Genomic DNA, 25,007 nt, shown 5'->3' with positions numbered 1-25,007 from the left:
TCATATCGGCATTCATTTTAACCACCATTTGGGATATCGAGTCCCTCTCCCTCCTCACTGCGTCAGCAGCCTCCTTCCTTATCTGACCCCTCAGGACATTCTGGTTTATGAAGGGTGTAGGCTGTTGCGTTTGGTGGTTGTGTCAGAAAAAAGATCCATATTTAGAAGGAACAGTCAGAGTGAGAGACCGTGTTTTAGTGAGTATTGTAACATCAAGTATTGGCCCGTCAATCTAATGTCTGTGATTGATTTGATTGATTGATATTATGTGTTTGTAAAATAAGTACTGTTGGTACATTGAGCCAGATCAACCAAATGCACTATTGATTACATTATACCTCAAATAAAGTTAGACAGAATGACATATTAAAGTAATACTTACAATAGGGCTCACAGCTTCAGATCTGCATGGCAAACAGATACACTCCATGTTTGCCGGTCCTGGATGTAAACGACCTGTCAAAGCAGAAGAAAATGGCATAACTATAGCCCTAATATTTGTTTTGAATCTTTTCTTTCCCTGTTTACACTCTATATTGATATAGAACAGTTAGTCATACTGTACATAATCAGTGAAAAACATGGTGCTTACTCAACAGCTGAAGATGAAATCATGAATGTAATCTTAGCCTACAGGAAATAATTCACAATCACTTCACAGTTCATTCTGACAGTAAGGTAATAAGGTGTCATCTTATGATGTAATTGGAATGTGATTATGACATCGTCATTCTGTGCCGGACAGCGCCGTAGACTACCACCCGCGCAGTGACGCAGTCAACTTCAGATGGTCAGTTAACGTTAACGTTACGAAGTAGCCTAATCTTTAACCATATGGTTTTGTTTCCATAAAGTACGCACATGTGCGATATGCTAGGATAAGCTATAATCACAATAACCTATACTATTGTAGATACATTCAATTGTCCACACAATTGCCCATCGATTTTATCGGAGCAATCAAATTATTTTCATTTCATTAACTAAAGATATGTGTAGGCTATATTGCACCAGAGTGCGCATGCTCATTATAATCTGGGCCCATGCTAAATGTTATAATAATAATAATAATAATAATAATAATAATAATAATAATAATAAACACGCAGGCTTAAATGAATATCTGTGTAGTAGGCTATTTCAATATTGCAGAATTCAATGGGGGACTCGGGACATTGCCACAATATACTGGCGCAAGACTAAATCAAATTCAAATGATTTACGGGTAAAGTCATCATTTTACAATTTGTTTTTGAACAATGCTGAAATTATAAGACAAACTTTGTCCTCATAAATTGCTTTGAACTTTCAGAGCTTAACTGAAACGAAATATGTCTAATGCATCCTATTTTTTGTAACCAAATGTTTTTATTATAGGGTCAGTTTAGGTTAAGTTCGTAGCTTTATTATATTGTCCCCACAGTGAAATCGGAGAGGGGACTATGGATCGGTCACTGTCCGTTCGTAGGCCTATGCCAAATTCTGTCCCTTTCTATGTCACAAAATTCTGTCCGTTTTGTCCACGCTTTATCTCCGACGCCACTCGGACAATTTTTGACGAAACTTGGGTGAATAATGCGTATTGCCAGATGCGGCATTTACAAAATTACACTGAATGGGCCAATTTCTTACGAAATTTGGGTGAATTATGCGTCTTGCTATAGAGGTTGGTAGGAGTTTCGAGGTGATGCCGGTTCTCGTGATGGTTCGGCTGAAGTGATAGGCTGTTATCATTAAAACCGTAAAGAGGACGCAAAGAGGAGAGCGCACCTCAAACCGCTCCTTTTGGCCAATTGAGTGTTCAATTCAAATAATACTGTCAAATCCATGGAAATGAATAATATAAGCACTACAAGCTCCGGTAACTTTTCAGCCTGTCTCAAATCCGTGGAATGCCTTCAAATAAACGCAAAGCTGTAAGAAGCAAGACTGATAATTAATAAAATAAGCACTTCCGGTAACGTTTCAGTCATATGTTTGAATAATTGTCACCAATTCACACTGCCTGTACAACATGTTTACTGTAGTCCTACACGTGTTTATGTATAATATTATTTATTCGAGATTTCATTTGACCCTCTTAACTCCACTAATCTGATTCTCAGTCATTTTAGTTGACTACTGACACTGACTACTCATGTCAAACCTGTTGCTAGAAACCTATAGAGGTATCTTTTGATTTTGGTCCACATTTTGATTAACAGGTCAAAAGGGTTGTTCAGTCATGCTTTAACAGTTGAGAAATATTTCTGAAATAAGATCATTTTTGTCCTTTGCTTTTATTTCTTCTCGACTAGATTATTGCAATTCGATAAATTCTTGCCTCAGTCGAAAGGCCCTCTCTCGTCTGTAGCGAGTGCAGAATGCAGCTGCGAGGCTTTTAACCAGAAGTAAGAGAAGTGATCACATCACACCCATTTTAGCCTCGTTACACTGTCATGGTTATACATTAGTATACATTACAGACCGTCTAACACCATATAAACAGAAGCGCAGCCTTAGATCTTCAGGCAGGGCCCTACTGACTGTTCCAAAGTCTAGACTGAAAACTGAAGGTGACCAGGCTTTTGGGGGGCTTTTTTATGGCCCCTAGGCTTTGGAATGGCCTGTGTGTGTGTGTGTGTGTGTGTGGGGGGGGGGGGGGCAATTAGCATCACGCCCACAGATCGCGTCGGTCACCGGCCCCGCAGCCCACAGATCGACCGGCCCATCCGGGAATTCTGGCTCGCCACTGGCTTATACAATATGTTGTTTATATGCTTGTTTGATTCTAAACTTGTTATTTGCCAAGAAAATTGGAGCGCTCTTACCTGAAAGGTTGTGAACTGCGGCGGCGCATGTAGGCTTCAACGCGTTGAATAAACTCTCCCGTCGGGGCTGAACGTGTCACGTAAACTTAAATGTACGATTCGTGCGTGTTACTCTCTTTCTGTTTGGAGGATAAACTGCAGCTATAAGATGTAGAATCATGCTATCCACCGTCAGTTTATGACGTCTAAGCAATCATTTCGTCTATGACGTAGGCATGCATGGCAACGTAATTCAGATCGCGATTATGAGTTATGGGTGTTTTCCCCCCCACAATCATGTGAAATCATTAGGGTCAGGTTCCCATAAATATTAAAAGTGTTGTAACCTATCTCACCACAAATAAACCCAACATGTGATGTGAATTCTAATAAGATTCATTCCTATTTCGTTGGCATACGGGCCTATATAAGATTTATTGTGTTATTATTTACGGCATTCAGAACCATTTCTGATAGTATCAATGCAGGGGCTATAGGCCTAATGGCACTTGCTTTTGTGCATTAGGCTTGATCAACTAACCATAGGATTACTTCTAAGTGATTCTTCACCTGTACGTGGGTCTTGGGTTTGGGCTGTGAGTCTATCAATTGATTGCATTTTCCTCGACCAAAGAAATGTTTTGTTAAAACATGTAAAAATGATAATTTGCAGGAGTCAAAACACCACAAAAACATAATATGACCTATCCCCCCCCCCCCCCCCCCCCTTTCCTCCACCAGTTCCTGCCGCGGTGGGCGAGGTGACCGTCAGCAACAACGGTCGCATTGACTTCCTCAGCGTCTCCTGGCGGCCAGCTCAGGGTGACGTGGACAGATACCTGGTGACCCTGAGCGACCAGGAGAAGACGGTACACACTCTAGTCGTGTCCAAGTCCAGCCCCGAGTGTGTGTTCAACTCCCTGGTGTCAGGGCGCCTGTACAACATCTCCATCACCTCCCGCAGTGGAGCGTATGAGAACCACACCATCGTACAGGAGCGCACACGTAGGTTTATCGTCTGTCTCGAATAGTCGGTCTCTGTCCTGTAGTTGAGTAGTTGATCTCTGTCCTGTAGTTGAATAGTCAGTCTCTGTTCTGTAGTTGAATAGTCGGTCTCTGCCCCCCCACCCCCCAGAGCCCTCCAGTGTCCAGAACCCCACTGCCGTCCACTCTGCCCGGAACGACAACCTGAAGGTGTACTGGCGCCACGCCGCCGGAGACTTTGACTACTACCAGGTGGTCGTCAAACACAACAACATCTTCCACCAGAACAAGACCGTGGCCAAGACGCACAACGAGTGTGTGTTCAACGGCCTGGTACCCGGGCGGCTCTACACCGTCATCGTCAGCACCTGGAGCGGGAAGTACGAGACCAGTGTGTCCACGGACGGAAGGACCTGTGAGTCAGAGGGAGAGAACTATCCTAGTTATTCAGAGCGGATGATGTATGTTCCAACTAAGTTCTGCCAGAACCACGCCACCCAGTGGGTTCACAGCTCTACAAATCCATCTCATTTAATAGCATCGGGTTCTCTGTTATAGAACACTCTGACGATGCGTGTCAGCTGGAAGAGCGAGCAAGCAGCTAGTCCAGGGCCCAGGGGTCGCTCCTCCCACGCTCGCCGGGATGTCCTACAATATTTGGATGTCAGTGACAGTCAAATACACAGAGGGAGCATGAGAGAAATCCCCTGCTTTTGTCTTCTGATAGTTCAGTGGCTCGCTATATGCTATATGCTGTAGGCTAAACGATAGAAACCCCCTGATATGCACAGCGTAACAAACCCAAAACCATTGAAGACAAACGGCACATACCTTGTAGCTAGATTAATAAATACTACAATAGCAGCATACAGCAGCCTACATTGACTAGCAAGCTAGTTAACAGGCGTTGATAGTCTCAGCTTTCCTCTTCTACACTAGCTGTGTTTAGGCTAATGTATTTAGTGAAATGTATCAACAGATACATTTACATAAGATACTGTGTCTTACCTACTTGGGATGGATGGAGGAGTGTGGCTGCTGCCGTATCCTACCCTGCCTTTCTGACGATAAATTCGAGTCATAATTCGCAATCATTGTGCCTCCTGTGTTGTACTTCCATGACATCAGATATAGCTATGGCTAGTTTAGCACGCAAAAGTTGTTCGTAAATGGCGGGTTGCCAGCTCCAGAGAAAATAATCGCAGAGTGGTCATTTCTGATCTATCCACGTTTGGGAAAGACCATGTCATTTAATCGAATCTAGAAACTCAAACAAGTAGGCTTAGCTACAAAGACAATAGATGGTGGAGGGCCTATAGCAAAGAGGAGAAGTTTCAAACATCTCTTTAGGTATGTGTTATACCTGGTATATTATATTCATCTTGTCAAAGTGTTGAGATAAGTGGTAATTATGGGAGATATTTTTTGGTTATCATTCCTACCTAAACCAATAACCTGCACCTCCTTGACATTAATTCACACATTGCCAAATGTCTATAGGCACACTATCACACAAGCGGCCCACAAGTTCAGAGAAAAATAAATGTCCAAATGTAGCATATAGGTGAGGGAATGTTTTAGCGTTGTAGGCCTACATACATTTTGAGGATGGACTTAGACCAGCTGGGTCGAAGATGCTCGCTTGCGGCTGGCGCAATGACCAGCTGACGCGTACGGGTGAGTGTTTGTTGGTAACGGAGACCTTCCAATCACTGATCTCGCCTCGGAGAAACGATGCTACCCCATAAAATCGATTTGTAGAGCTGTGAACCGACCGGAAGCATGGTTATGGAAAAAAAAAAGTATGAGTTGCGCACACACACACACACATACACACACACACACACACACACACACACACACACATTTTGAATACTTAAATTGGGGTTCACAGTAAGGATTATATTCAAAGAACTGTTGAGTGCTGAGGTGTTGGATGCTGGGGTAGAAGGCGCTGAATGGGTGAAGCTGGGAGGTGAAGGCTTAATGTGGCATTTGTTAGTTGCCATAGTCAGCTATGTCCAGATGATTACTGATCTAAAGTGAACATACTTAATTCCAATCTCCTCCACCCCATCCCTTCTGACAGTCCCTGCTGCGGTGAGGTCCCTGACCCTGGCCAGCCGGGGGACGGAGGACCTGCGTGTGACCTGGCTGGCCGCCCCAGGCGATGTGGACCACTACGAGGTCCAGCTCCTCTTCAACGACATGAAGGTGTTCCCTCCCATCACCCTGGAGAGCAGCGTGGGCGGATGCCTCCTCTCCTCCCTCACCCCCGGACGCCTCTACAAGATCCACGTGTCCACCTTCAGCGGCCCCAACCAGAGGGCCGAGTTCATAGAGGGACGGACAGGTAAACAAGACAAGGTCAGGGGTCAGGTATACAAGACAGGGTCACGCCATGTGACAGGTAAACAAGACAGGGTCAAGGGTCATGTGACAGGTAAACAAGGCAGGGTCAAGGGTCAGGTAAACAAGACAGGGTCACGGCATGTTTCATGTATATTTGTATCAGGACCTAACAAACAAGCACAGAAGAGCACAATAAAAGAATAATTCAATTTTTTTTGGTAACCCTTGGGAACTGGGTTCCAGGAGTGAACTTGGTGGTGGCAATATATCGTAATATCAGCATTCAGTTTTCCCCATGACCCACTAGGGTTCCCTTAGCCTAGTAAACATTCATTCAATTTTAACCACAGAAACCAACACCACAGAATCTAACAACAGTTGACACTTTCTAAAAGATTGTACATTTATAAAAGACAAATGAACACAAAAGCATTTGATGTTTGATGTTTGTTCCTCCACCCCCTCAGTACCCAGTAAAGTGAAGAACATCCACATGAGCAACAATGGCAAGAGCAACAGTCTGAAGATCAGCTGGACCTCGGGGCAGGGCGACGTGGATAGCTACTCCGTGTCCCTGACCCGAGCCGGTCGCAGGCTGGAGACCCGGCCCATACCCAAGCACCAGAACGAGCTGAGCTTTTCCTCCCTGCAGCCGGGACAGCTCTACAGTGTCATTGTCCAGTCCATCAGCGGCGTCCTGGTCAATAACAACACGGCCAGCGGACGCACTGGTGAGGTCACACAGAGGGAAGGGATGGGTGGTGTGTAAACTAAGAAGAGACACTGACTAAGCTTCATCAAGAAATAGCAAAGCCAGTGTTGACCCCAAGGGTTTAGTTATGTATCCATACTGTATCTGGGGACAGTTTCCCCAAAGCTTCGTAGCTGAAGAAGTACTTTGTTTTTTCCCCCCGAAAACCCAGTTTCAAAGCCTCAAGAGAGTTATAATTGTAAAATCAATGATTGCAGGTCAAGCTCTGAAATGTGTTAAATAAATAACATTGCTGGTCTGTGAGAGGAATGGGCCTGAACTTTCAAGACGGATCAAGTACTACTTTAGCTACAAAGCTTTCAGGAAACTTACCCCTGATCAATGGATCATTCATGTCTCATGTCTCTCTCTCTCTCTCTCTCTCTCTCTCTCTCTCTCTCGCCCCCCTCTCTCTTTTTCTACCCAGTCCCCTCTGCAGTCACAGGCCTGCTGGCAGACAACAAACACAGCACCTGCAGCCTGCAGGTCACCTGGCAGGAAGCCCACGGCGTGGCTGACGGCTACTACCTGCAGCTGCTGGACGACAGGGGTGCTCTGGTGACCAACTCCTCCGAGGCCTCCGGGTCCACGCAGCACCGCTTCCACAGCCTCACCGCGGGCAAGAAGTACCGCGTCCTGGTCCAGACCACCAGTGGCGGTGTCCACAGCGAGGGGATCAGCACCGAAGCACGCACACGTAAGAGATTTCTGATTCCTTCTACAGCTGTGAAATAGGATGTCTTTGATCTAGTAATCTAGTGTTATTGTGTGAGGGTGCTCAATGTGTTAGCGCTTGTTAAAATACCAATCAAATGTGTGCCTTGATTCTAGGTTTACAGTCATTTACAGCTATCTTGTCTATGGAATTTTTTATCCCAAAAAGCCCTTTACACACTACAGGGCTGACCTGAGCCATACTGTGCTGGCTCGGATCAGATGTCTTCCTTTCACATTGTTCTTTCCAGCACAGTTTCATCAACTATTGTGGATGCATGCGCAGGCCAGGATAGCAGTGTGATGAGAGTGTAAGAGAGTCTCCTCTTCATACCCAGGTCCGGCTGCCGTCAGCGACCTCTCCATCAAAGCCAACACCACCAGTAGCCTGTCGTTCCACTGGGCGCCACCAGAGGGCGAGTTTGAGGGCTTTGACATCTGCCTGTACAACGGAGACGACACGCTGCACGACCGGCAGAGTGGCCAGCCCAGCACGCTGCAGTGCTCCTTCCAGGGCCTGAAGCCTGGCGCCCTCTACAGGATGGTGGTGCTGACGCGCAGTGGAGAGCAGACCAACAACTCGGCCATATGGGCCAGAACAGGTGAGCTCCATCGGCCTACTAGGGGACCATGTTCAGTGGTGGAAATGGGAGGGGACCCATGGGAAACAGGTTATGGGAGTGAACTTGTTGTTGGTGTTAAAATACTTTAATTTCAGCATTCAATTTGCCTCTGGACCCACCAGGCGTCTCCTTAGTGCATTCACACAATTTTCACCACTGATCATGTTCAGACAGGCATGAAAGAGGGGGAATTTATTGAAGAGTATATTTGGATCACTATTCAATTTCTTTCGACTTAGCATAGAAAAAGATGTATCAGGCTGTTCAGATCATGACTAAATACTCATACATATTTCATTAATCTGCAGTAAAAAAAAACAACCTATAAAACTAATTGTAGTACTAAAAGCAAAAAAAACATGAATTCAGTGTGCAACATTTTGGTCCCATAGATCTCTGTTAGATCCAGCACTGTGATTGTGTGATGAGACTCTTATTTCCCTGCCTGCCGCCCCCCTCCAGTCCCAGCAGCGGTGACGTCCCTGCAGGCCAAGAGTCGTTACCAGTCAGAGGCACTGTGGGTGAGCTGGGAGCGTGCGGCTGGGGAGCTCAGTGGCTACCTGCTGTCTCTCTTCAACCCCGACGGCTCCCAGCAGGCAGAAGAACAACTGGGGCCGGAGGTGAGAGAGTACCTGTTCTCCCAGCTGGTCCCCGGACGCCTCTACTATGCCGTCATCCTCACCCGTAGCGGGGAGTTATCCAACAGGGCGACCTCCGAGGGCAGGACTGGTGAGACCATAGTCATTTATTTTACACTGCTGTCTCATGATGCAAGGGTGTTTGTATACTGTAGGTGTTATAGGTGTGATGCTGTGGGTATTGTAGGGGGAAATACTGTTGTCAATTGACAATAAAAAAAAAGAGACAGAAAATACTCCTTGAGAACACTCTTGTTTTGACTTTCTGAACTTGAAGTGTTGCAGATTTGTGCTTTTAAGAGCATTTCTTTTCACTGACAATCGGTATACCGTAGCCTACTGTACTGTACTGTACTTATTTTAATATTCACCAAACTGCCGAATCACCTTCGCCAACTTTTGATGTGCAACATTTTTTTGCCAGCCCCCAGATCCCCGACGTCATTCTCTTTCGGTGGGGTCACCAACACCTCCCTGGAGATCACGTGGAGCGGTCCCATCGGCTCAGACTACGACGACTTCGACCTGCAGTGGGTGCCCCAGGACCACCTGACCGTGTTTAACCCTTACCACACCCGCACCTCAGGCAGCCGCATCCTCAAGGGCCTCTACCCAGGACGCCGGTACAACTTCACCCTGCGCTCCATCAGTGGGGCCACCGGGGGTGGCGGGAGTCCCACCTATAGCCTGCCCATCCACAAGAGCATCCGCACCAGTAGGTGGCACTGTACTACACTGGTTTGGGTTCGGTAGAAAGTGGTGCAGGGACGTTAAAAAAGAGATATAGGGCCGATTCGACAGATTCAGTCTAGCCCTGGACTAAATCATATTTTCAATATGAAATCTCCATTGAAGATGCATTTTACTCTAGGATTTGGCTTAATCTTGGGAGTGTTTGGGAAACCAGCCCATAGAATGTTACTGTACCAATGTAACTACTACATCTAAAAGAAACATGAGGGTCACAGCTGGGTCATGGTGTGTGAGAGTCCTAATAGATACCAGTTTAAACAATACACTAAAGACAAGAGATTAAGGTTGTATTTTAGGCCTTTAAGAGATCACAATGGCTCAGGAAATTCACAAACCAAACCATTGTCGCTGAGTTCTTCTAGTGACGTCTTTCTGTCCAAGAGGTCCATTGTCTCAGAAGTTCTCAAAGTCAACTGGATTCGCCTCGTATGAAAGACCTATTCTTGACTCTTGCACCCCTTTCCCGTGTTTGTGCATTTGTAGAACCGGAGCGCGTCCACAGCCTCCACTGCCGACCGCAGAGCTCCACATCCATCTCCTGCTCCTGGGGCCCCCCGGAGGCTGACTACGACTCCTACACCATCGAGTGTCTGGATTCACGCACCCTGGTCTACTCCCGCCGTACGGGCCGCGACTCCACCGTCTACCACATCACCCAGCTGGAGCCACACAAGCGCTACACCATCTCTGTCAAGGCCATCTCCGACAGCATGACCAGCGAGGCGGCTGAGGACAGCGTGGTCACCATGATCGACCGTGAGTATGGCATGGCTTGTGGTCACAGTCACTGTGATGGATGGATGATGGGTATACTGATGTGGACATTATACAGTACAGTCACTGTGGCTGACCATGGTAATACCTCTATTGTCATACATCAGTCACCATCAAGGATTGTGTTCTAACTGGGGTCGAATGTGGGTACTGTGGTCATCACATGGTCCCCAGCTTCAAACATGGTTCTACCACGGGTACTGTGCTATTTCCTTTTGTGCCAGTGCGCTCCCCCGAAATAAACAGTGTCAAGCACAAAAGCGCGTACTTCTAATTTATGACATGGAGATGTGATGGTGCACAGTTACTAATAGCCTGCATACAGGCAGCATGAATTGCATGATGCGAGTCTGTGATGGAACAGAAATGCTCGTTAGCAGGTGGTGGCTGGGTACTGATTGCGTAGTAAAAGTAGAATGACCAGGCAGATCTTGATAATCATCCATGGGTCGCAGACGTGCTCTGTGAACTAGAAAATGAACCACAAGGTGGTTTCTTGACATCCCTTGGTCAATCCTGAAACATGTGCAGGAAAGTGGTGATGGATTCACTGTAAACACATAATTCACAAGGTAGGATATTCCCATGTGATACATGGGTAATAGTGAGGTCACTTAATGCTAGAATCACCTTCGTCTGATCCAGGATGCAAAGTCATTTGTCCCTGCACTGAAGAAGGTGTAGGGACACACACACACCTGATACACATAGGTCACATAGTTGCATTGGTGTTTGGATGGTTCTGTTTTGTTGGTGTTTGATAAGTTATGGGGGCTCCCTGCCTATGTGATTTTGTATTTTATGTTGTTAAAGGCAGGGAGCTATACAGAGCGGAGCCATCCAATTACTTAAATGTATTACCATTTTCATTAAACATGATTAAACCGACGTAAGTGTCCTGACTGGACTTCATGACATGGTATTGAGGGGTAACACCATGGTAACAGAGATAACTGCAAAGATGGTCTACTACTGCAGATGCATTTCTGATCATCTTTGATAACTACGCAGAAAGGACCTGGAAAGGAGGAGATCACAATATCCTGTTGACGGAAATTATAATGTAACATTTAACAGGTTATATCTATACAATAACCCAGTAATTAACTTTCATCTTGACTCTATTATGAATCTTACATCACCATTACCATGCAATTAAAGAAGTAATTACATAGAAATATGGATTTTATTGTGAGAAACTATTCATTGTTACCTTATTATTACCATGTTATTACCCCTTTAATCCATGCTGTCATAGGAAGTGCTAGCAATATTTCTGTGAACAATTCCCATTAATAGTTTTTAAATGACCATAATAACCATAATAATAGGAAGTGCTACCAAATGGTAATAAGAGCTCTGTTCATCATCCATTAACTAAGTGCTGGTGCGCTGTATCGCCACACACTGGCCCCACTAGACCCCTGACGGCCACTATGATCTAGTGAGATAACACAGAACTTCCCAATGTATACATGCTAATGTCTATAATCCATACAAGTATAGCTGTCATAATGATATCTATGTTTATCCTTAATACTTATCCTTTATCCTTAAGGCCCACCCCCCCCTCCCCTCTCCACTCGGGTCAATGAGAGGTCTGCTCTGGTCACAAAGTCCACCATTTTCTTCAAGTTCAACTGCAGCTGGTTCAGTGATGTCAACGGAGCGGTCAAGTTCTTCACCGTGGTGGTGGCAGAGTCAGAAGGTACTGAAATTTAACTAAAACAAGATGAATATACACATTGTTTCATGTTTGTAGGCCAACACCACCACACTGTGTGGCAGAATAAAGGTTGTGTTCGTGCTGTAATTTTAGCTCAGAGCTCAGTATTTATTTTTGAAACAAATACCCCATTGGCATTTTTCCTTACAACCCTACAGACAGTGAAAATCTTCAACCGGAGCAGCACCACCCCCTCCCCTCCTACCTGGACTACAAATCAAACAGTTCCATCCGGGCCTACCAGACCAACTATTTCCCTAGCCGCTGCGCCGAGGGCCCAGACAGCGGCACCCAGAGCTTTGAAGTCAGCCTGGGCACAGGCATGGACAGCCTGGGGGGCGCCTGTGACCACAAGCAGGCCCAGGACAGGGACAGGGACAGGGACAGGGACAGGGACAGGGACAGGGAGCAGGACTCCGACAAGGAGAGAGTCCAGAACCACTTTTGTGATGGTCCACTCAAGCCCAAAACCGCATACAGGTACTGGGAAATGGATTGGTGTTTGATGTGTGGTGGGGCTGTGGAGTCTCCAGGTTTCTGCTCTGGTAAACCTTGGAGTGTGGTGGGGCTGTGTTGTCTTGAGGTTTGCTGTCTGCTATCGCTTCTCAAACAGCAATTAACCCAATTAATTAATTAAGCTCGAAACCTAGTGTACATTAGATATTCTATTCTAGTTTTACAGCTTTAAGTTAATTGCTATTTGAAAAATGATAGCTGGTTACTGGTAGTGTGTCAATTCGATGATGTGTGTTAGTCTAATCTCTTAATGATGACACACATCCGATATCATTGTAGATGTTCACTGTCTCTCTGCCTTCTGTCCTCCAGGCTCAGCGTGCGGGCCTTCACCCAGCTGTTTGACGAAGAGCAGAGCGACTTCACCCCGCCCCTCTACACCGACACCTACCTGTCCCTTCCCCTGGTCACAGAAGCAGGTAGGGACACACTAGCGCACCCTGATGGGCTGATGTGTGATTGGTTGTTGGCAAAATAAATACTGACAAGTGATTGGTTGTGAGTGAGAAATTCTGTCATGGATTGGTTGCTGATGGTTGCGGCCAGTGATAGCTTGGTGCAGTAATATTGCTTTCTGAGACCTGAAGCCTATTGTCCTCGGCCCAACCAATACTATTGGTATGGTAATGGTTCGTATACTAGGCTCTAGAGAATGATGCGTCATGTTACATGAGTTCCAATACAGCCTCCAATACGGCCTCACAAATCGACTCTGTTGGTTGATTGGTCACTGGTGTTTGTTGTCTGCTAGTCTGACTCTGTACGTCTCCCCTCCAAGAGCCTCTGAGTGGTGTGATTGAAGGGATCAGTGCAGGCATGTTCCTCATTGCCATGATGGTGGGAGTCACCGCGCTGCTCATCTGCAGACAGAAGGCTCGCAAAGTGTGAGTATTTACCTCTGAGTCCTATAACCTTAACCTCACACTACATACTAACCAGACAGCATACACAATATATGATAGTATATATCATAACAGTATTACTACCTAATGCCTAATACAGTACTACCTAGGACAGTACCACCTAGTACTACACAATAGAGTACAAAATACAGTTATAATTATCATGGTTCCATCGGATCACTAGAGGGCGGTAGAGACCGCCCCAAGGACTTATTATCACATAGGTGCATCTGATTTCTAATTAGGGACCTCTCCCTATAAGAGGTCTGTGTTTCCTGTGTTCTATGTTGTAGCTTGCCATGTACTGTACTATTTCAAGGGGACCTAAGTTAATGTCCTTGACTATTCTTTTTATCCAGTGTTCTTAGGTCCTACACTACACAACCATACAATAATATACTGCATTGACCTTTCACACAACGCTACCTTATGCACTTAGGTAAACAATACTTCAGTACTGAGCCTATCGCCTCACACTATTTAACACAACGCCCAACACTACACTTGTGCTGTTTGCTCATGCTTACTCATTGCTAGTTGTCCTATTCTACTTTGATTGCAGCAGTGTACAAGAAAGGCCGGTCGTTCGTATGAGCATGAGGAGAGAGAGGCCCACCTCAGGAGTGCACATGGGCATCAGGGGGTAAGAGTTTATTTGCAAAATAGAAAGACAAAATGGGTACACAGTTACAAACAAGTACACACAATGTGCAAGAGGAGCAAAAAAGCCCAGAAGGTGTGGGTTTTTGCTTGATATTACAAATTGTGAAATCATTCAAAGAAATCAAGGTCAATAAATTCAGCAACTAACAGTTTTCTCTTGTTTCATTGCAGTAATCGTCGCATTTCAAGGTATGTTGACAAGCTTTAGTTTTTTTATTTATCCTATTTCATTAGTTTTGGTTTAGTTTGGCTTGTCTTAAGAGTTTGGCTGTTTTGATCAATCTTTGTTTTGTCTTGGCCCTGCAGCCCCATCAAGATCATGCACTTTGAGGCTCACTACACCAAACTCCAAGCTGACTCCAACTACCTGCTGTCAGAGGAGTACGAGGTAAGAGTTGTGAGGAACCCACCTGAACCTGCTGCTTCCTCCACTGGCCACCAGAGGCTACCATAAACTCCTTTATTGTGTTCCTTATTCACCCCTTTTAATTAATTGGCTACACCTGTTCCTAGTTTAAAGTCCAGTTTATAAGCCTGGAGTGTCTAACACCTTTTGTTCAGTCTTGAGTTTTCGCTCATGGATGTACATGTTTCCCTGCGAGTAGCTAAGTAAAGATTACGTTTGATTTTTGCAACCACCGTTACAATAGTGGGGTCTTACTGTAGTTGACCCGATAACATTTAATATGTGGAAGTCGAGAGCTTGCCAAACAAATATTCTACATTATGTTAGCATGTTCATATACAGTATTAATATTTACTTCCTATTTGAAACACATAAACATGAAGATTTAGAAATGTGGGGCTTTATTTTTTATTTGTTAGGACCTGAAGGATGTTGGGAGGAACCAACCCCTGGACACAGCACTGCTGCCAGAGAACCGAGGGAAGAACCGATACAACAACATACTGCCTTGTGAGTGGCATCTCTTCAATTAGAATTTAATCATTCATGATCTCACAGTGGCATGTTCATGTTGTTTTTAAGGTTTTATTTTTTTGAGTGGGGCAGTCCCATTCTTATATTTAAAATTTTTATTGGATAGAGATGGTGAAGAAAGACAGGAAAGTAAGGAGGAGAGGGCATGTCAGCAGGGCATAGGCCAGATTCGATCCCATGCCGACATGGGCATATGTGTGTAATGTAGGCCATGGTGCTAGACCACCCCAGGCCACAGTTAATGTTTTTTAGCACTTTTTCAGAGCATTAATGTGTGCAGTATGTTTTGTGTATCTTTACATACAGCAATGACAGTTACATAATACTTGTCATGTTGCTTGGCCTGTTATGAAATGAAATGCATAAAAATACAGTCTCAATGTGTTTGACCTCTGCATGTGTAGATGACTCGACGCGCGTGAAGCTGACCTATGTGGACGATGATCCTTGCTCTGATTATATCAACGCTAGCTACATTCCTGTAAGTCACAGTATTCACCAGACAAACAACAATTTCTAATTGACATTGAAAGTAGTTTGAACAAAGCCACTGCATAAACATAGCTACACAAATCTCTATTTTCAGGGGAACAACTTCCGTAGAGAGTACATCGCCACCCAGGGTCCACTGCCAGGCACCAAAGACGACTTCTGGAAGATGGTTTGGGAGCAGAACGTCCACAACATTGTCATGGTGACCCAGTGTGTGGAGAAAGGCAGGGTGGGTAGAGTGGGCAGCCATTTTGCCCGTCTTGTGGGCTGATCTGATTAGAGTAGCTGCTACCTAGTTTCATCTATCTATATGGAACAGTATCAGTCTCATATACATTATCTAGTGAACACATCCACTTACTATATACCTCTGTCTTTTCTCCAATCCAGGTGAAGTGTGATCACTACTGGCCTTTTGACCAGGATCCTCTGTATTACGGTGACCTCATTGTTCAGATGCTGTCTGAGTCCGTACTGCCAGAGTGGACCATTCGGGAGTTCAAGATCTGCAGTGTGAGTGTGGATTACAGAAATTAATTTGTTTTAAAACAGTTACTGACAATAGACATGGATCAGAGGTTTCCAACTGTATCTATGGTATATCACTGGCGGTCTGTGAGGGGCATAAACTCTTAAAAAAAGGGTTCTTTGGCTTGTCCTGTAGTAGAACCATTTGAAGAACTTGTTTTGGTTCCATGTAGAACCCTTTCAATAGAGTTCCATCTGGCTCTTTGCGCTCTTTGTGTTGTGAGTGCGCTGTGTCCGTATAGCCTACTGCTGAAATGCGCGGAATCATCTGAGAAACATTATATCGCTATGAGTTAATTAATAAGCAATATCAGAATTTCTGCCCGCCCGCCCATTCAATGGTAGAGGAAACACTGCCACATATATTCCATGTTCGACATAATTTTATGAAGTGTCCATGAAAACATTTAGAACGAATCATCTTATCAAGGACATCATTTCAAAATTCTCTACGACCGGACAATAATTTGTCCTTTTCCAAATTGAAATAACAACTCATAGGCTACTCCTCATGTAATTCATCCAGGCTGCCTTTATTGTTAATTCAGAATGAAGAAAATTAATTATAATAATACAAATTAAATTAAAATATACAATTAATAGCTAAAAAATTGGGCATGTGAAGATGCAGATATGAGCTACTGTTTCACAACAATCCATTAGAGTTGCTCAACGATGCCCCCTGGTGGTTGTATTACTGAGGTGAAACACCTAAAATAAAATGTGGATAAGGTAAATTTACTGTTGCGATACCATTGCTCAAGCATGAACCTTTTTAACTCAGACTTACTGTAGGTAGAACCTTTTCATAATAAATAATATATGGTCCACCAAGACCTTCATGCTTCATCAAAAGCACTTGTACTTGATTGAGCTGCAACACTAATGCTAGTCTGTTTCTCCAGGAGGACCAGCTGAGCTACTCCAGGGTGGTGCGTCAGTTCCACTACACGGTGTGGCCGGACCACGGGGTCCCGGAGACCACCCAGTCTCTGATCCAGTTTGTCAGAACCGTCAGAGACTACATCAACAGGACCCCTGGGTCTGGAGCCACTGCTGCCCACTGCAGGTGGGGCCACATTCAAGGCAGTTTAGTCCACCAAGTTCTTTTTTTTTTTTGTGGGGCACTCCCACTCTTATATTTTTTTATTGGATAGAGACAGTGGTGAGAAACAGGAAAGTAATAAGGAGGGGGCATGTCAGCAGGGCATGGGCCGGATTTGAACCCATGCCGACATGGGCACACATGCACTGTAGGCCATGGTGCTACACCACTGGACCACCACAAGCCATTAATGAACCAAATTCTGAGTTAAAGGGGTGGTGATACTATTATATCAGTTTTGCCACACTAAGGGCATAGTGCTACCTCTTGCAACGGCAGCCACACGGCCCCAAAGTAATTTTACCCCAATGCAAGTTTCTAGCCTGGACAACTCCTAATCACTCCACCAAGCAGATACTCTGTGAGCACATTGTGAGGGTTCTACTTAATCACCCTACGTACTAGTGTTAGCAACACTGCAGCAATTGAAATATGATGACTGTGTCAAATTTTACATTTCAGTGTGTGGTTAGTCGTAGGCCCTGCACCTATTCCAAGACTTTTGTGTAGATCTGATGGGGTTGGATAGGTCCATCAGATAGGAAAATGACACATCTAGATCGACATGTATCTAGAGTGAGGACTAACAGACTGTCCATGTGTCTTTCACCTCCTACAGTGCTGGGGTGGGCCGTACGGGGACCTTCATCACCCTGGACAGAGTGTTGCAGCAGCTGGACACCAAGGACACGTTGGATATCTACGGTGCCGTCTTTGACCTGAGGCTCCACCGCTCCCACATGGTGCAGACTGAGGTGACAGCCAGCAACATTAATGAAGTATACAGTTGTGTGTGTCTTGTGCACAATGATACTGTGATAATGTGAGTATACTCATCCTAGTATATGTGTTTCAGTGCCAGTACGCCTACCTTCACCAGTGTGTACGGGACGTGCTCAGAGCCCGGAAGCTGCGCAGTGAGCAGGAGAACCCCCTGTACCCAATCTATGAGAACGTCAACCCTGACCCCCAGAGAGGTACGTGTGTCTCACTTTGCCTCAAACTCACTGTATGATAAAGACAACATAGTTGCCAACAGAATACATTCTGGGGGATTGTGTTGTGTTATCTGGCTATACCAGTGTTTGACCACCTGTTTTGACGTAACAACAATTAGCAAGAATTAGCACCAAAAAAACCCCGAGTGTCCCAAGTGTTATTCAAACCAGCAACATTCAAGATGCAAGTCGGGTGGTTTCTGGCTCCACCACCACCACCCTGCCACCTCCTCATCTGGCATTCTGCCACACAGGTCGTATTCTTTGGTCTGCAGAAATGATCCCCCCGAACACAATCATTTGGAGACTGGGTTGGATAAAGAACATTGGTTGACAGAGCATTATCACTGTAGCCACCTTTGAACACAACCAAAGAAAGCAACAATTTATTTCACTTTTCTGTTTTGTCTCCATCAGTCATGCTGTTGTACACTCATTGAGCACTTTATTAGGAACACTATACTAATACTGGGTAGGGCCTCCCTTTGCTCTCAGCCTCAATTCTTCGTGGCATTGATTCCACAAGATGTTGGAAACATTCCTTTGAGATTCTGGTCCATGATGACATGCCGATTTTTCAGGTGCACTATCAAGCTTTGAATCTCCCGTTCTACCATATCCCAAAGGTGTTCTATTGGATTCAGATCCGGTGACTGGGAAGGCCACTGAAGAACACTGAACTCATTGTAATATAATAATATATGCTATTTAGTTGACGCTTTTTTCCAAAGCAACTTACATTGCAGTGAGTGCATACATTTCAGTATATATGGTCCCAGCGGGAATCAAACCCACAACCTAAGCGTTGTTAGCGCCATGCTCTACTAAGCCACAGAGGACCACTGCCACTCATTGTCATGTTTATGAAACCAATTTGAGGCGACTTTTGCTTTGTGATGCTGGAAATAGCCATTAGAAGATGGGTAAATTGTGGCCATGAAGGGATGCACATGGTCAGCAACAATACTCAAATAGACTGTGGCATTCAAGCAATGACTGATTGGTATTAACAGGCCCAAAGTGTGCCAAGAAAACACTCCCCACACCATTATACCACCTCCACCATGAGAAGGTGTACAGATGTTCCTAATAAAGTGTTCGGTGTGTGTATATATATATATATATATATATATATATGTCTGCAAATCACCAGTGACTTCCATAGTGTGTTGTAGTACAGCCGCATAACTTAGTCAAAACATAAAAGGATAGATATTTGATTATCTTAGAAGTCACCGTAGCTGTATTACCTCACAAATGGCCAATCTTCTTTTTTTCCCCCCTACAGATATGGGATACACCAGACGTTAAAGATTGTAAGAACTACTGAAGGAGGAAAAAATAGGCTGTTTTTACTTAAGTATAGCACTACAGGGATACATGGCAATTATATTTTTCTACTGTTTTTGTTGATTTTTTCCTACCAGATATTTTAAATATAGTAAACTTTATCGCTATTTAATTATAACAGAATATCAGGTTTATCATAATTGTATATAATCACCTCATATCTGTGTGTTTGTATATATGCTTTTAATTTTTATTATGGGCTTTTGTACACTTTTTTTTATATAAGCTATAATGTTATTTGCACATAATTACTGTGGCAAAAGCACAGACCATGTCGATTTTATAGACCAAAAAAAATGGGTTTTTTCTTTTTAAAGCAGCATTGCTATATTTAACCCTGCATTAGTCAAAACAGTATGACAGTTAAAATATCTACAGTTAACGCACTGTATCTCTCACGAGTCACTTTTCAGAAACGATTAATAACTGGACTATAATTGCAGTTAACATGTGTTGCATTTTTTACTTCTTAGCTATTTATCTTATAAATTATATAGCTACTTAGCTTTGATGACGCTCATAAGATGTAAGATTCATTTATCTATATATGTATGCAAATAGATACATTATACATATTTGTAGATATTGTATAGTAAAAGTTTATTATCAATGGTTCTTAAATAAGAAACTGGAACTCAATTTAGTACATCATATCAGGTATCAACATTGTATTTTGTGTAATCCACTTGTATGTAGGACATTTTATGTATTTTATCTAACATATATTTTCATCTGTCAAGGAATTACAAACCCCACACATCTAATATGTGCATTCAACTAGCCACAAACCATACCTGTTCTTGAAAACACAATCATAAGGAATGCTTGATGGATTCTGTGAATCGTAACGCAAATAACCAATGGTAGTTATGCAGTTTTCCCATTTTGCTGTCAATGTAAACATGATTGTGCCCTTATTAATAGGACATTAACATGTTATTTCAATGTTTCAATAAAATACGTACTGTAGGCCAATGCAAATGTTGATGTCTAGGGAGTTATTTACTTCTTTGTTGCCGTCTGTTGTCTGGGAGGAGTAGTGCATTCTCTTCACTTTTTTATCCAGCGAATGTCTTAGTTACATGACCTTGAAACTAACAAAGGACCTGTGTGGTTGAAATACAGTCCTTATTTACTTTGGAAATGTCTGCAGAAACCTGAACATGGAAATGAACCAGCCAGCGGAAACACTCACATTTCACATGAAATGAGTGCTTTAGCAGCTGTTCATTCACACTGTGACTAAAAACCCTGTCACAGATACCCTACACTACACCATTCCCAAGCCCTATTATGTCCCTAAACTACCTGCCATCTCTGCGTTGTGAAGCCGTGTCTGTCACCAAGGGAGAGGGTGCACACTTGGTTGCGTGACTGGCTATACACAGTACAAACTTCTCCCGCTAAACGAGAAATTACCAACAAATCCCCTCATTCCCCAAACAAAACTCAGACAAGGTTATAATGTCATTAACAGTACATCTACTAGGAAAAATCTTCAGAATACATTAAACTTTTTTGCACAAGATGCTTCAGTTGCTTAGGTTGGCTCCCAGCCAAATGTTTGCTTGCAGCTTAGGCAATAGGTATCCAATGAGCAAGTTGCAGGTTACACACCCACAGCAAGTGGTAGATGCCCAGAAACGTCCCGAACATTTTGGAAAAGGAAATTCAGGCAGAAGGCAGGGTCTTGGCAGGTGCACGCACTGTCATAGACTGCCAATGCATCAGAAGTAATGATTCAGCATGGTTATTTTTCACATTTTCAATGGGAAAAAGCTACATATTGCACCTTTAAGTTGAGATATTTTGCAATGTTTAATTTATTGGTGTCCTTGGACACACCTTCATTTAGAACAAATAATATTTTCATGGACATTTGATACAATTTGATCAGACTTACTTGATAATAGTCAGATATGAAATATATGTGCCAGATTTTTTATTCAGTGTCAGTTGTGAATATCTGTTAAATTTTTCTTGTTCACACTCTGCAAAATTTCCCACTAAACAGAGATGTTGATTTGCATTGGATTAGTTTTACCTGACTTTTTTTTTACAGGCCAAACAACAGGAGTTAAAGGAGGCCAGAATTATTACAACTGCAAAGTTTGTGGCTCTGGTAATGGTTATATTACCCTGCCTCTTGGCCAGAATAACAAGCCCTCACCTGATTGGTCAGGAAAAAACCCTACCTATCAGAACTCTTGTCTTTATATGCTTGCAAATTAATCGCTAAAGTAGTGCCAAAACTCTAAAATTTGATTCACAGAAGAAGATTCACCAGTCGCAAGTTTAGTAAATGAGTTGCATTCATTCTCAAATTGAATTGAATGCTTGCAACCCAGCCAATTTCGCAGTTCAAAAAGGGTTCTTCCACAGGGACAGCTGAAAAACAGTGGGAAATCAAACAGTAGTTACAAACCACTGCATCAACATCCTCACCAAGCACTGTATCAACATCATCCAATAAATGGAGACTACATTGTTGTTGAAGTACTGTGGGGAAAGCAAAGCCAGCAAATCACACAAATATCATACCTTAATGAAAGTGTCTATTGTATATTTATATCTTTGTTTCCCTATTGTAGCTACATCATCATGTACAGAATGACATTGAAATCCATAAATCATGCATTTCTGTAGGGGACCTATTTAGTCATTCTGTTACAGTCATTCCGTTACAGGATGTAAATCCACTTCACTTGCTGTAGCTCAACAACCAAATGAGATTCAAACTTAAAGTATCATATGATACCTAACACCCCACTCTTTCTGCAGACATATTTGAATCTTAATTTGGAGTTTTGGGGAAACCCAGGGAGATTTTAGGGTAATTCTGTTACCAAACTTTGAAGCTGCACAGTTCTTAAGTCTTGGCCCCCGTGGCCGGATACAGGGTGGTGCTGGGTCGGGCTACGCCCCCCCAGTAAAGTCCTCCCACTACCATGCTCACAGCCAAAACCTTACATTTTTACTTTCGTGTAAAACGTCTGGAAGCCAATCATTTTATTGCTTTCTTCAAATTGTTTTTACAATAGATTGGCTGGTTGGGCAACGTAAAGTTCCGTGCTCACTCAAAGTCAACTGTGGTTGCGAACTTGTCTTGTCAAGTGCTGCTGTAGTAGATAGCTCGGTTAGCCCAAGCAAGTAGAACGCTATTAAAGCATTGTTTGATCATCAATCTTTTCATTGCTTTTATTTGTTGAACCGTTTCAGTTTTTAGTACCGGTAGTTAGATTTTTCGAACACAAGGCTGTAGATAGTAGGCTACTAGCTGGCTAACGCTAGCTCGGTTAGCCAGATAGTTCTTGTTGGGAGTGCATGTTTGTGCATAGCCTAAGAAAAATCATGCGTCGATTTCTGATCCCCAAACCACATACTGCCCCTGCTACTGCCCCAAATGATGTACCATCCACGCCTAAAAGCCCTATTCCAGATCAGGCAGCGCATACTGCCGGCCCCAGTAGCTACAAGCACTCCCTCTCTCATTAACAACGCGGCTATAATGCCGATCATGGTTGAAATGACAGCACACCGTTGCATCCGTTTTTAAAAACGTACCCTATGAGTATGTTTAGCCAAGGTCCTCGAGCATTCAACCCAAGTTGGAATCGCTCTCGACCATGGCTGGAATACTCAGCAAAGCTAGATGCATGTTTCTGATTCCCCTGTCGAAGATTTGGGGCCATTAATGACAAAGACGTCACGTTCACTAGACGAGGTTTTACCAATTGGAAAACGGCATTGGAGTCAGGCAGGGGATTCAACAAGCATGCATCTAGCCATTTCCACGTACAAGCTTCATACTCATGGACAGAAATTAAGAAAAGACAGGCAAGTGGTGAAATAATTTCCCACCTGCTAGGACTATACCAGACTGAGAACAGGTATTACATTAAAAGCATAGGGGAGGGGCGCTTAGTGGCGTAACACACTAATGCGCTCACCACGTAAGGTTCCTGGTTCGATTCCGACCCTCGACCTATTTTGCAGAAATGCCCTAAAAACATATTAAAAGCATAGGGGAGACAGTCAGGTTCCTAGCTGTTAATGAGTTGCCCCTCCGTGTAACGTTTGAGAGCCCTCAATCCAGGAATGATGATATATCTTCAAGGGCTTTTCCTGAAGCTGTTTGAGTACACACTCACAAAAGATGCTAGACTTAGTGAAATAGCCAATAGCATACCCCAGAGTGCAAAAATATATCTCCCATAATGTGCAAAATGAGATTATTGAAACCCTGGCAAGCCTAGTGTTGCATCAAATTAAAAACAAATATGAAAATGCTGACACAACAGGGTTTTGTCTGTGATTCTGTTCCTGAGAGGTGGACCTCTCTACTGTATGCAAAGAAGTTAAAGGCTACAAGGAAGCATTCCCTGAGCTGCATACACAAAAGGAAGTGATAAAAGATAAAAGGTAAATAACAAGAGAAAGCTAAAAAGATTTTTTTTTAAAAGTTCAGAGATGTCCAAAAAACTGTTAAGAAAATAACATCTAAGCTGTCCTATTCGGAGTGGATGTGTGTTTTGGAAGTACGTTAAATGAGTTCATTACTAATGGTCTAGACCTAAATAAGTTTTTGAATAGAAAAACAATACTCTAGCATGATTTGACAGACTATGAATGCAAAACATATGACTGAATCACATAGGCTACGGGTGAAAAGTTAAGTATGCCGATATATATAAAAATAAAAACATAAAAAAATAATTTCTTCCTAAGAAGGGGGGTGGTGGTGGTGGGAATATATAATTCAATAAGATGTCAAATATGCATGACAAACAGAATCACAAATGTTATGACGGGGGTAAAAAGAAGAAAAAAAGAAAAGAAATTAAAAAAACAAAGTGCGGGGGTAAACAAGTAAAAAAAAACGACAATAAAGATAATGAAGATGTCCTCCAAAGATGGGGGGGTGGTGGCGGTAAATGTGACTATGACTATATTACGTTACATTACATTTACATTGCAGTCAAGCACCCCCAGTCAAAGCATGCTGCATCCGGCCCTGTTGGCCCCATTTTCAGTTTTTCAGAATTCCAGAATATATTTCTTAGAGGAGGAATTTAGTTATATAGATTTCATGTGTTTTTCTGAAAGTGGAGAAAATAGTGAACCCGCGCACCTATCGTCTTGCCAAGGTTAAAGGTTTTTTCTGGTTATTCTTCATCAGTGACAATGCAGACGTGTTGTGATTTTAACTTTAGCCTAGGCTACTAATCATTACTGCAAGGGTCCTGGAGCATCGATTTGTCCTCACAGAACTTGAAATTTGTAGTCGCCTTATGTGACTAGGGTAACACAATATAGCATACTGTATAACAAAGAGTCAATAACAATCGCTTCAGTGATTGCATAAATGAAATGCCGGTTGTTGCAGGTGAGTAGCATAGCATGATTAAA

The 25,007-nt window shown here is 43.4% G+C and overlaps 1 protein-coding gene across 1 annotated transcript in view; it reads left to right on the top strand.

The window, feature by feature from the left end:
* Nucleotides 1-20,567, top strand: part of ptprbl (protein tyrosine phosphatase receptor type B, like) — a 35,943-nt gene extending 15,376 nt beyond the window's left edge. Inside the window, exons 9-32 of the mRNA XM_083667143.1 lie at nt 3,531-3,794; nt 3,925-4,188; nt 5,863-6,126; nt 6,593-6,856; nt 7,304-7,573; nt 7,929-8,192; nt 8,676-8,942; nt 9,276-9,566; nt 10,088-10,360; nt 11,937-12,086; nt 12,263-12,584; nt 12,933-13,039; nt 13,399-13,504; nt 14,085-14,165; nt 14,357-14,374; nt 14,492-14,573; nt 15,011-15,101; nt 15,530-15,606; nt 15,712-15,846; nt 16,008-16,130; nt 17,051-17,214; nt 17,870-18,005; nt 18,107-18,227; nt 19,537-20,567. Coding sequence (XP_083523269.1) covers nt 3,531-3,794; nt 3,925-4,188; nt 5,863-6,126; nt 6,593-6,856; nt 7,304-7,573; nt 7,929-8,192; nt 8,676-8,942; nt 9,276-9,566; nt 10,088-10,360; nt 11,937-12,086; nt 12,263-12,584; nt 12,933-13,039; nt 13,399-13,504; nt 14,085-14,165; nt 14,357-14,374; nt 14,492-14,573; nt 15,011-15,101; nt 15,530-15,606; nt 15,712-15,846; nt 16,008-16,130; nt 17,051-17,214; nt 17,870-18,005; nt 18,107-18,227; nt 19,537-19,559 — 4,157 coding nt within the window. The 3' untranslated portion in view covers nt 19,560-20,567. The remainder of the gene's footprint in view (nt 1-3,530; nt 3,795-3,924; nt 4,189-5,862; nt 6,127-6,592; nt 6,857-7,303; nt 7,574-7,928; nt 8,193-8,675; nt 8,943-9,275; nt 9,567-10,087; nt 10,361-11,936; nt 12,087-12,262; nt 12,585-12,932; nt 13,040-13,398; nt 13,505-14,084; nt 14,166-14,356; nt 14,375-14,491; nt 14,574-15,010; nt 15,102-15,529; nt 15,607-15,711; nt 15,847-16,007; nt 16,131-17,050; nt 17,215-17,869; nt 18,006-18,106; nt 18,228-19,536) is intronic.
* The last annotated feature ends 4,440 nt before the right edge of the window (nt 20,568-25,007 follow it).

This window comes from Argentina silus (assembly GCF_951799395.1).
Source record: "Argentina silus genome assembly, chromosome: 3".
Lineage (NCBI taxonomy): Eukaryota > Metazoa > Chordata > Actinopteri > Argentiniformes > Argentinidae > Argentina > Argentina silus.
Note: the sequence above shows the minus strand (reverse complement) of the source record. Positions and strands in the feature narration are given on the sequence as shown.